This window comes from Rhopalosiphum maidis, chromosome 4, assembly GCF_003676215.2.
Source record: "Rhopalosiphum maidis isolate BTI-1 chromosome 4, ASM367621v3, whole genome shotgun sequence".
Lineage (NCBI taxonomy): Eukaryota > Metazoa > Arthropoda > Insecta > Hemiptera > Aphididae > Rhopalosiphum > Rhopalosiphum maidis.
In genome coordinates, this window is record NC_040880.1 from 7226699 (window position 1) to 7240456 (window position 13758).

The 13758-nt window shown below is 25.4% G+C and overlaps 1 protein-coding gene across 1 annotated transcript; it reads right to left on the reverse strand.

Moving 5' to 3' along the window:
- Positions 1 to 1229: 1229 nt before the first annotated feature.
- On the reverse strand, positions 1230 to 10318 carry LOC113549520 (dynein regulatory complex protein 8-like). Its single transcript, XM_026950865.1, has 4 exons — positions 10054 to 10318; positions 7793 to 7916; positions 6589 to 6808; positions 1230 to 1362 (listed from the first exon to the last, which is right to left on the reverse strand). The coding sequence occupies exons 1-4, from the start codon at positions 10316 to 10318 to the stop codon at positions 1279 to 1281; spliced, it is 693 nt and encodes a 230-aa protein (XP_026806666.1). The 3' UTR covers positions 1230 to 1278.
- Positions 10319 to 13758: the final 3440 nt, after the last annotated feature.

Genomic DNA, 13758 nt, shown 5'->3' on the forward strand with positions numbered 1-13758 from the left:
TTTTTGGAAGTAAACACCGCCGAGAATTCGACCAACTAAAATGATATTGCGACGTAATGAATATAATATCTAATCTCGTGTCGATGTTCACTTTGAGCGGTTTGGGCTTCATTATGATTGTTAAAAATGTTTGTGCGGAGTTAAAGCGTGTTCAATCGTAGGTAACTAGGTAAGTAATCACTTTAAAACTATCGTTACCGCTAGCTGTCAGTGATTAATGATTATGCGGACGAAAGAAACCAGTCTCTGATTCTAAACACTAATACGATGTACTTACCTTTATTGTGAGGCCGTGTCGCTCTCGAAAAGTGTGTTTTCTAAACAAGAGTTAATGTCTGTTTTAAAAGTATGTATTACGCGTTTAATTTTTACGTGTAGATATTCTTATAGTAAACGCATGTGGGACACAAGTCGATCTCGAAAACAAAATATTTATTCAATGAGCGTAGAATGCAGATTATAGAGTGCCACACACATCGATATAGGGCACAAAATACAGAATCAGAAATTAATATTTTATTATAATGTATAATATGCTTGTATTTATTTAATAGAGATCAGTATTTCTAAAGATTTTTCTCGTAAATTGAATTATAATTTGAACTTGTGTTTAAGAAAAATAAAATACTTGTTTGCTTTGTCAGGTTACTATTCAGCATCAAAAAAATAACTATACAAGAAACACTAAATATTAACGGTATTATTTGAGTTATTACAATTATAAATTAAAACTATCTATTATTCATTATATTTAAGATTAAATACAACAATACAAGGACAGTAAAGAAAATAAAAAAATTTCGCAATTGATGCGAAACATGAATGACAAATATTTACAACTTGACATTATTGGTATATTGTAGTATAGTCTATATAAACAACAAGACTTTTATAATACAATCGACTTTCAACAACCAAAAGTTCAAGGGAAACAATCGCTAATTACTAAACATTTTTAAATATTAATTGGTTATCACTTATCAAATTGTATTATCTATTAATATTCATTATGATCCAGCTATCAATTATAATATTTTAAGTGTTTGTAATCAACGAACAAAACCATTAAGATGTGTCAATTATAAGTATTTTTATTTAAATATTATATAATACGCACATTTTTATTCACGAATGTAAAAATAATAAAATTATAACCATACACTAATAAAAAAGTCCAAGAATTGTTAATATCTTTTAAAAAAAATTATAAAAATAAGTACCTACATAAAGTTTGATACAAAATGACTGTATTATCTATATAAATTTTAATATTATGACTTATTTTTTATTCGATATTTTTGAGTTAGTGGTAGTTACAGTTGTAGTATTACTACCATACTGTTCTGTGTCCCATTTTGTCACCTGAAAAAAGACGAAATATAAAGTCAAGTATAAATCTTTATTACAGTTCTGTTTATTTTACTTTTATTTTTATGTTAGTGCAAGTTCGAAAAATAAAAAGGTATTATTTATATAACAGCTACAACATGATGTTATTGTCATCAGCAGAATGACGTAACGATAGGAAATGTGTGACACGTGAGCAACCCGGTGGTATGGAGCACACGTGGTACCACAATTTTAAATTCTGAGGCAAAGCTATGAATGTATTGATTTTACAATGATGTGTGTTCTGTTTTAATTTTTATCTATCATCAAATTTTGGAGTGGTAAATAAACTTAAACATCTTCAACTTCAATATATTTTTTGGTAGGAAAGTAAATATAATTGGTACTTAAGTGGGTCAAAAGTAAATTTCTCTGTACTTTACTTAGTAGTTTGGAAAAACAAATAAAAAAATAAGGAAAATTCGGAATTATTACGCAAAACTAGTTTTTGACCAAATTGACTTTTTTACTTTTATATAATTCAACAAACAATAAATTTATATACTTGACATTTTTACCAAATGATTACATTAGTATTTTTTAAATATGATCTAATTTTTATAATATTTTGAATCATTTTGAGCTATTATTACATATACAGACAATTAACGTTTTCGAGTTACTCAAAACTTGTATGTAAATTATAAATATATGTCATAATGACATTTTAAAATATTTATATTAATTTCGAGCTATTTCCTATACATATTATGAACTTATTCTCATATTTCTATGGTAAGGAATTATTGACTCAAAAGTTAATAATAATAAAATAATATGGTATACATTTATACTTTTATAATAATCATTTAATTATTAAGAATTTAATAAGTTTGGAAATAAATTGAATCGCCTATCGTAATAATAATATAAAATAAATTACTTAATAACTATATATATACAAAAACATACATTGAAATACAACCGGTAATATAGACTGACAGATCATCATCACTCAGAGTCACTTTTCTCGTGTAATGATTTATTATTGAATTCAAATTCAATGCATGTATTACAGTAACTTACTCAAAGATGAAGTGCACTCCATATCTAAAATTGTACAGAAAAGTGATAACCTACTTTACCCTATTTTACTTTATTACTGTTATAAAACGTTACTACCTACAATAAATTACTTTCTTACTTGACTTTTAGTAAAAATTGTTTTTGTCTATTAGTTTAATTTTCACGCCTCTTGTAGATAGGAATCACATTGCCGATGCATTGTCTACTAACGGTTTAACAACAATTAAAATTATTCTAATAATGTTTTATGCATATCATATATAGTGTTATAAATCACTTGGGTAAAAATGTACGAAATGTTTTGTGAATGAAGTAAATTGAGAAGTGATAATGTTAATGTACATTAGAAAACTATAACGCTGAGTGCAAAAACAAAAATAATAATATATCGTATTTCATTGTGGATTTTTATGTAGCTAAAGGTACATATTATAGTACTTGGATTTCAAACCAAACTCCACTTACAGTTACTCAACTAACTGCTATTTTCATCTTGAGTACATTATATCATCTGATACTATATGAGGTAAATGTTCATCAATTTTCAATTTTATTAGATTTTCAAAAAAAAAAAAGAATTGCCTTGCGTTCATAGAGATTTGTCTAATCATATAAATAATACAATTATTAATTTGTTGTAAATGTATTAACTAATAAATTTGAATGTTAAGTGGTCACTACGCTCACTTGATTCGTCATTTTGAATAAATAAATTGAAAAAAAAAAAACGATTACAGGATATTAATTAGAATGAAAAAACATTTGCAAAAAATCAAGACTTTCAATGTTAGTGATGTTAAGCTAAAGTTGTACGTGATTTAAATCATAATTCTTATATATTATATATATATATATATATATATATATATATATATAATATACTTTCATTGAATCTTTTCAAAGCATCAATTTCTATAAATATATATTTGTCATAGTATAAGCTGTCAAATCGTTCGTATTATTTCAAAAACAAATATATCATATTGTTATGAAATCAGTGTATCATGACAATACAATAAATGCGTGTTTTAGATTTTCATTGCATTTACTTTCTCATTACGTCTGTCAGTCCTCCACCCTTCCAACCAACTAAATCTTGGTAGTTGTTTTGTACTACAACTACTCTTCTCTAAGATTGATGAATAAATGTTTTATAAATTACATCTGGTGTTTCCACGAAACTCATGAAAACTTCAGATAAATGGTGAGAACATTAATTTTGTACATGTAATACAAAATTAAAACTTGTATCTCTAAACTAAAATGTACTTGACAACACATAATGGATTTTATTAATACCTAAACTATCTGAGGATAGGTATAAATCTATAAGTCACTTATTTATTTATTTATTTTCGACATAAAATAAAATACGTACAATAACGCAACAGCACATTATCAGTCTATTTTTGTACTAAATTAATTACACCATATATTTTAGCAATAGATTGTGTTGCTATAGAACAGATATCATCAAATGGTGGACTACAGACAATTTTTTTTATTGAGTTATTATTTTGATGAGGAATTGAATGATGTTTCAATTTTAAATGCATTTATTAAAGATTTTTAGTGCATTAAATTCACAACCCTAATAATTATTATCATTTTTGGTTTTAAAACAAAATAATACAAATATTATCATAAACAATAAAAGAAAATGTTGTCGAATCTTAGAAAAATAGTAAAATAATTTATTTTATGGGTTATCGATAAAATATATATACTATTTATAATTATATAGATGTCCAAATAAATATTTGATTATTATCAAATACATCAATTAAAATACCTATATATTAAAAAAAACTTTATTTTCATCTTCTTTATGATTTGAGTTTTGTTTTTTTTTTTGCTTAATAATTAATTATACGTACTATCATTGTGTTTATATTCTAGATTTTTAATATTAGATTAATAATGTTAATTAATTTAAACGAATTGTTCATTGAGAGTACAATAATTATTCAAAAAAATATAAATTACCTGAATAATATGTTTGTATAATATATATTATATGTTTGCGTTTTATATTACCACTTTTAGAGGAATGGCATTGGTAGAAAATATAAGACAAAGACTGTAATTTATTTAAATAGTATAATAACTGGTAATTATAATAATAATAATAATAATATGAAAATTTACATTTTCTTGTTTAATCATTGGAACGTTATAGAATTTATAACTGGAAACAAAAAGATAACAATTTATCTATTGAATTTGTTATTTTGCTTGATTAAATAAAAGCTAAAATTCAAAAACCTAATCATTAAGTAGTAAAAGACACGACATGGAAAAAATTCATGTTTTAAATATATTATTTAAAGTAAACTCTGAAAAATTCTTCTTCAATTTCTAACTATAGGAACATATAGTTAGAAATTGAAGAATAATTATATAATATAGCTTTTATAATAAAACCAAACGCATCGTTATAACATAAAAATTACGAAGCGCCATAAGGTTATTTTTTTAAAAGTTTCAAAAAATAAAAAATTCTAATTTCCACTAATTGCACTTATCAATTGTATTTTATCGAATTGAAAAAAATTATTACTTATGACTCTTGTTATTGTAGTGTTATTTCATTATTTGAAGAGAAATCATGTATGTACATTATTAATTACATAATAAACGATGATAGTGCATCGTGGAAGTAATGCAAAAAACTGTTCTCGCAGTCATCGACCGTCAGTCCCAAAACGAAAAAAAAAACAAAAAAGTAATAAAAAGTTAATGAGAATATTACTAAATTTTTCTTGGTTAATAGTCTTCATACATTATCTAAATGAGTATATAATTAAACATAAGACAAATAACTTTATACCAGTATACTACATAATTAATGTATATTCTCAAAATCGAGTCTAGAACCGAATTAAAAATATTTAGTATTTAAACACTTATAAGATTTTTTTACATTAGCACACACTGTGATGATATTGAAAAAAATATTCTAATAAATATTGTTATAGTAAAATACTTTTGTTCAAAAATATAAAATAGTATTTTTTATAGACATGTATAAAGTATTTTATCATATTCTCAGAATAATTAAAAAACTACTTCTTTGTTCAAATTTCAATAATTTATGTAAATCAATATATTTTTACTCAAATTATCTGACTACCAATTCATAACAATGATCAACTGTTTGTATCTTTGCGTGACATGTTTTAAGTTGTGGAAAGAATCAAGGCATATTATTGTTGAACTTGTTATTATAATATTATTATTGTATAGTTTTAAGTGTATGAATATAAAAAAAAAAAAATGTTTAACTATAAGTATACATACTAGTTATGTACAAATATTTAAAATGGTGTGAACATGCTTAAAAAGAGGCAATACATCCATAAATAATGTGTTAATAGTTAAAGTTAAGAAACCAATTTTACATCATAAATCGTAAAGAACTTAAACTAAAACTATATACAATATCGTTTTTATTCATTCATAAATTGAAAAAATATAATACATGAACGATATTGCATAATTAAAATTATTCTATTGATTAAGACTTAGTATCTGATCTATAGTGTTTTGGGTTCTTTCTGTGTGAAACCATTTTTTTTTTCATAATAATATCGTAATTATGTTTACGTTAAAATGATACTTTCAATTATTTTTCAAACATAAAAATGTTTTAATTTACATGAAAATATCATTCAAAACTAATAAACGAGTATATCAGGGACAAGGGCTTAGCCATTGGGGTTCAGGGTTCAGACCCCACCTCGAAATGTTTTCTTGAAATAAGATAGAATAGGTTTAAATGTATATTATATTTAAAACTTGTATAATATAACATATTTATACTTTAAATATAACTAACTAACATAGTTAACGTAACTATTACATTACTTTTCCCCTCCTCCAAAAAAAAAAAAGAAATTTTTCTGGCTACGGTCTTGATCAGGGGTATATCCTCGAACGAATAAAACTAATAAATCATTTTAAGAGTAATTTTAATTATAATTTTACATCAAATATTTTGTTTTAATTTTCAAACAGCAAAATATACTGTGGCCTACAACTCGCCTACTGTATTATGATACATTTTACGATAATTACGATATTAAGCACACGATTATAGCTAATGTATTATCACGTGTATATTGTATGTCGGTGGGAAATAAAACAAAAATGGGACTGCAGAGCCAAACTCACTAAAATTTTATTGATGTAGAGTTCGTATGGTATGACGATGCCACCTGCGGCTGTTTCTACAGCAGCGGCGGACATCATTTCCTCTAGTTCTTCGTCTTCGAACGGTTCTCCGTCATGTCTGAGCGCCGATTCCATACAATCGCGGCTTATGGTGCCGGTCCTTTCAGGATCCAATGCACGAAATGCGCTTAGTAATTCGGACGCCGACGCTGGCTGATACCTGTTGTGAAATAATGTCACAATGTATTTATAATAAATAACGTCAAAGCACAGTTTGCAGTGCAGTGTATACTAGAGACACGGTATATTTTAGTTTTTTCTGTTCTGGTTATCAAATATTTTCTTCAGAAAGTTCTAGTCTTAGATCTAATTTAAAAAGAAAAAATTCTAAATCAATGGTTAAATGTCGGACTTCGGTGGAAGAGAAAAAATACATTTAGACGCGGTATCTTTGTGTATCAAAGATTATGATAAACCATTTTTAATGTCACAATCTGTTACTTAAGATAAACTACGTATATCTTCGGTATATTCTTACAAAAACAAAAAACTATGATATTTTAAACATTTCAATCTAATGATAATATAATAAATAATAAAGTAATGGAACAATAATTTTACTACACAATTGTAGACGTCTAAAAGTTATTAACATCTATTTAAAAAATATTAATTTACTGTATCCAATATTAATCGTCTAGACCAGCAAAGAATTATATTAAACATAAACTTTATTCTAAAGTATTATATTATTATATGAATATTTTAGTTTTTTGTTAATTAATTTGAGCTTAGAACTATAACTAATTAAATTCTACGGGCATATTAGATATTATGTTGATAAAAAACTTGGTTTTTTTTATACTGTAAATGCAATTAAAATTAAAATAAATTATACATAAAAACCCAAAACTAGATACACACACAAAATAAAAAATGAAAGGTGAAATATTTTTCAACTTAAAAAAAAATATCAAGTCTCTTACATTCTCGTACTCTCGTCATTTTAATTTGAATACCTAAAAATATACTTTTCTATGGCAATCTATTTCTATAATACTTTTTAAGTGTTTTCCAATCAAACAGTTCTTAATTATTAAAGGTATTGAATTTTCATAAATTAATTACATGAAAATAAATTTGCGTATTTCTTTATTAATTTGTATGTACATTAAAATATTAATAAGTAACCGATCTATCTTACTTGTATTCACTAATGGCGTTTTCAACATACGGTAAAAATGCCGCCAGATGTACAGTACCAGTCGCTTCGTGGTCTTCAACGTTTACCGCAAGTTCCCTCAGGTCAGCCTGTGACGGTACGTAACCTATTATAACCATTTTTAAAAATATCATAATCTTTGAATCTATTGAACGTTATATTATTATACCAATAAAATTATGTATTCTGTATAATAATTGTACGTGACTAAATAACTAATATTCATCAAACAGCTCCTGAAGGATTTTGCTCACGCAACGATCAATAACCAAAATATAATAGTTATAGATATACACTTTAATAGATATTCCGTATATAATACATTTTATAGTTTGTACAGTAGATTCACGTTATTTCGAATCTCAAGGGTAACAGAAAAAAGTTCATAGTACCGAAAACATCAAGATATCGAGTTTTAATAAAATTCTTAAGAAATTTGGAAAATGATTTAAATGCTTAGAGTGCATAATTTAAATACTTAAAGTGCTACATACATATCAATAAACTAAAGTAATGAAAAAAATAATATTTTTTTTAAATCTCTCATTAAAGTTTGTTTAATATTACTTTTGTTCTTTTTAAGAATGTAAAAATTAATTGTAAATACATTTAATTTATGTTTATTTTCTATTTCACTATATTTTAAATTAATTACTACAAATATTGATTACGAACGTATACAATTACAATCGTTACACCGAATATACCGTTTATTTTTTTATTCTCGCCATAATAAAAATATTATTTTTGTATTCGAGATAACGAACAACAATTAATTTTATTTCGAGTTATCGAGAACAAAACGCTATTAAGCGTAATGATAGTTTCAAAGGGATTTCAATGTTGTTTGAGATAACAAAATTCGAGATTATGACGTTCGACATAATAAGAATCTATTGTAGTACAACAACTGTACAAGTGACCAAATTCGTATCGATGACTGTGCGTACATTACATGGTATAAAACTACCTAGGCCAATATTAAATCTATAATATCGGTAGGTTTGCATTCTATAGTACATACGACATAGATTATATATCATAAATCTTCAATCAGTAAACAAACGTTAAGGACGTCGTATGTTGTGGTGGATCAGTGTTGTTTACTAAAAGTTTAACATCATTTCGTCTGTAAGTTCATGAAGTCGTCTCAATTTCAAATTTAAACTTTATTAACAATGTTAACCAACTATATTTTTGAAAAATATCTGTATTAGCTATAAAATGTATAAGACTAAAACTAACGTGAATAATCAATTAATTATATTGGTATCTATTAATTATTATTATACATTTATTCTAAGGTTCTATCTTTCTAAATATTATTTAATACTTTTCATTATAAATAATCAAGTATTTGAAAACGCTTAGATTTAAAATCGAATCACATCAAGAAAAGTGTGTTAAACATTATCAAATTATTCTTTTATTATCTACTTATAGAGTAATTTCTGTTGGGAAATGGGATCTAGTTGATATTTTAGGGTGTCTAAAGCACCCAGTTTATTTTTAATACCTATATATAAAAAATTAAAAAAAAAAGAAAAAAAAACAAGAATATTTAAACACCCTAATTTTTATATCATCGAATTTTTTTTTGTTAGTCAAAAATTAATAACTGTAATTTCTTGAAATATTAATAAAAATTCTTTTAACTAATATTTTTTGAAATAAATAATAATTTTCAGAATTGGCACTGTCTAATATATTAATGGTATATAATCTAATAAGTAATTTTAGTCTTTTTCTCTAAATGTTGATGATTTTTTATTTTAGTAAAAATATATTATATTAAAAATATTATTTTTACAATTTTTTATGGTTATAATTGTTTAGGTATCAAAAACAATTTCTTTCATTCTTCCCCCAGTTTTCCCAACTATACTAATATAAAAATTAAAATGTTAATATGTTGAAATCTTTAAAATTCTTCTAGGAAATTTAAAATAAAAACGGATGTTGCCATTTAAAAAAGTAAAAAAAAATTATAATTTTATGGTAGAATGTGGATTTTATACATATATTACGTTATATAAACTTACATTTAACGAGAAATAAATAATGTGCACTGTTCAAACAACCACCATGTAAACTATTTAGCGTGGTTTTTTACTATTATATCAGTAATCTCTGTAGATATTTTACTCTACAGAGTAAAAGAGTGTCTCTATCTCTGGGTACTCTTTACCGAATCATAGTATAGTACATTGTGGATACATATTATTGTATATATACTGTCTTACCCAAGTAACGGAGTACCGTGCCCAGTTCACGTACGTCGATGGTCCTATTGCCACTATGGTCGAATATATCAAAAGCATCAGCTATGGCTGCGGCAGTGCAAGTTGACGTCGATGACGACAATGCCGCGGTGGTCGATTGCGAGCCTACTCCAGTTGTAATGATGGAAGTGTTCGGTTGTACTAACGACGACGACGTGACAACCGAAGTGGTCGTCGTTGCATTTGAAGTCGTAATTGTAAACGTCGTTGCCGTTGCGTGGGACATATTATTATAATATGGCTGTGTACGTACAATTTGAACATAATATTCCGAATATTCTGAACACGACCGGCTTGTGTCGCGACCTAGTTACCGATTTATCGATCAAACTTCATGCGACACAGTCGCAATTGAATACGTGCAACCACCAAGTGAGAAATTGCATTTTTCCGGGAAAAAAAATAAAATAAATATTAGAAACTTAGGTATACACATTTGTACAGGGTACAATCGATGGCTGATTTCGATCGATATTTTCGCTGGTTATTGTAAAAATATACTCGAGAGACGAAACGTCACATATCTATACAATAAAATCGTAAATTGTACAATAATGTTTTGTATTTTTAAAATGCTACAGTTTTCTATTGATAATAAAACAGTCTCTCCTTTTTTTTGAACTCCAAACACTCGAGACCAGTCCAGTATACATATACTATTTACCTAATATATACCTATATCAAAAATTACAAATCAATAAATATAAACAAAAAACTGCTGTCAATATTGTTTTATTTCTATTCAAAAGAAAACATTTTAAGTGCATTACACGGGAATTTGTATCAAAATATGTCAAAACCAATCAGTGTTTCTATGAAAAGTCGTTTATGTTTGGTTCTTAAAGAAAAATCCTATTTAATTTAAAAATTTAAAATAATAAGCTCGACCATGGTGGTAATATTAATTCAAAGTTTTTATAAAAATTGTATAGATATACTACTTGAAGTGCTGACTCTAGGTAACTTCCCCATCTATGCATCCCAATTTCTTGCACTCTTGCCTCAAATATTACATTTACGTACGTCTATGTATTTATTTTTACAAATTAAAAATTTCTTATTTTAAATTATAAAAAAATATATGCTATAACATTCAATGTTGTAGCATATCAATGTAAATGTATAGAATATGATCCAATGACTAATCATAATATATAACGTATTGGTAATGCGTAACTTCATACTCACAAGTCTCAATATTCAAGTATCCTGTATTATAAAATGATCTTGTTATTCATTTAAACGTCTAATATATATAGTAAATTTTATTTAATCATAATATAAAAATGTTTTAAAATTATGTATTTTTACCCGTGTAAAATGTAATATTATTATGAGCTTATAACTTATTAGTGAATAGTAATGAGGGACTTGCAAGGGAACGGTGAAAATAGGTACATAAATAATTTAAGTTAGTTAAATAGTTTATCAGTATAATTATTTTAACATAATTGTGAAAAGCTACAAGTCTCTATAATTAATGTTTTTTGGATTAAGGTTAAAATAACTAAAACTATTACATTATATATCTAATTCATCAAAATTGTGTATTACATTTTCAAGATTTTGTCAAAAAAAATGTTTTCAACATAAATTAAAAAAAAAATATATGAAAAAGTAAAATTTTGAATATAAATATAACTATTAACATCACATATCGTGTGTCAACGGAACAGAGTACACTTTATCACTCGTTATCCTGTAAATATTTTTTTTAATTTTGTTTTTAGGAAATTAAAATAGAATTTAATAGATAATAAATTCCTACAACTTACAAAATAAATGTTAACTAATTTTTTGTGCATGCGCAACACAACTTCATTTATTTAAATGGAAACCCCTAATTTTAATGTAATTTTCGGAATGATCAATTTTTCAAGTGATTTTAATCAATGAATTTGTATACTAACTCAAAAATTGGCGAAATTAGAGGTAAGTATATTGAAGCTGAACTTAAAAACGTAATAATAACATATAATCATATACCAAATAATTAATAAACATACATTATAGTAAAATCAATACAATCATCGCTTTAATTCGTTTATCTATTCGTAAATTTTAAAATTATTTATTTAGTTATCTACTTATAATCATATAAACTTACTCTGTTTGATGACTTTTACAACATTAATTTTCGTTAAAATATTCAAATTAGTTTCTTTATCAAGCAAAATATTGGATTTAAAACAACTTGAAGGCATAATAAGATTGTGAAAAGTGAAGTTTAGACGTTATAGTATTTTATATTAATAAAATATTGTATTATAGTAGGTTCTCGTTAAGTCGAATCTCAAGGGAACAGGAAAAAATTCGAGATATCAAAAATTTCGATTTATCGATATATGCATCGGACACACTCGACTAACACATGAATATCTTATGGAAAAAAAAGAAAAACCAATGTGTACAATCTGTGGTGCCGAATTATCAGTCAACCATATTTTTACAGAATGCCTCCAGTACACAGATGAACTCAACAACCTCAAAATCTCCAACACCCTGGATGCAGCACTTGGACCCAACACAGACACCACTTACCCAGTGTTAATTTTCTTAAAAAAAAAAAAAAAATGTAAATTGTACGATTAAATTTAAATACCTAATGGACCTATTGTTAATAATATAAAAACTAACGGCCGCCGCAGCAGATGTTATTTCAAGATCAATAATAATAATAATAATAATAAAAAAACAAACACAATTCAACAAATAAAATTTATTACATAAATATTTGTTTAAAAATTGTAATTTTCATCTTAGTATTATTTAGTGATTCTACAACGTATTATGGTTACAAGGTATCACGATTAAGAATTATTATACAAACAATAGTTATTTAAACAACAACAATAAAAAAAACTTCGTATTATTCTTACTCGGAATATATTTTTATACAGTCAGGGCCGTACACAGTGTTATAGCACAAAAAAATGTTTACAGATCAAAATATTATCATTGTAGTTTATGTGCGTGTATCATAGAACTTCCATGAAGCGTGAAAATCATTACTAAATTGTAATTAATTCTGTTACACTGACCGTGAAAATGTTGATAATAAAACACGAACAATGATTCTGTATCATTGAATAACACGTTACCCAGAATAATTGTATTTGTTTTTTTTTTTATTTTTACAATAATATTTTGTCATTAATACATCCTAATTAATTGTATTATTCAATACTACATCATTCGTATGCGTCATTGTCCTTATAGACGCGAATTTTGAGTCGTTATTTGAAACTTACAATTATAGTAACTTTTTTTAAAACTATGTTATTACTTGTCTTATTCTGAACTCACGAACAATTATATTAAGTATGTATATTATATACATATAAATTTAGCATTGTTCTGAATTTTCAAATTCAAAAGTTTCAAACTGTAAAACTATTATTTAATTTATAATTCAGTCTTAACTCTACAAATTTGTGTTTACCTTTATTAAACATAATAATGCTTACAATATTGAAGTTGGTAGAATTAATTTTTCATTTAATTTAATAACTAATATGAACTGATCACGTCTTTATTACTGTTAATGTTTAAAGTCTAACTTAATTAAGAATAATATACAAGAAAAAGTTTTTTTTTTTTAATTTTAATATTTTATAATATGTAATGTATACACATATACATATTATGTATATAATTATAACTGCT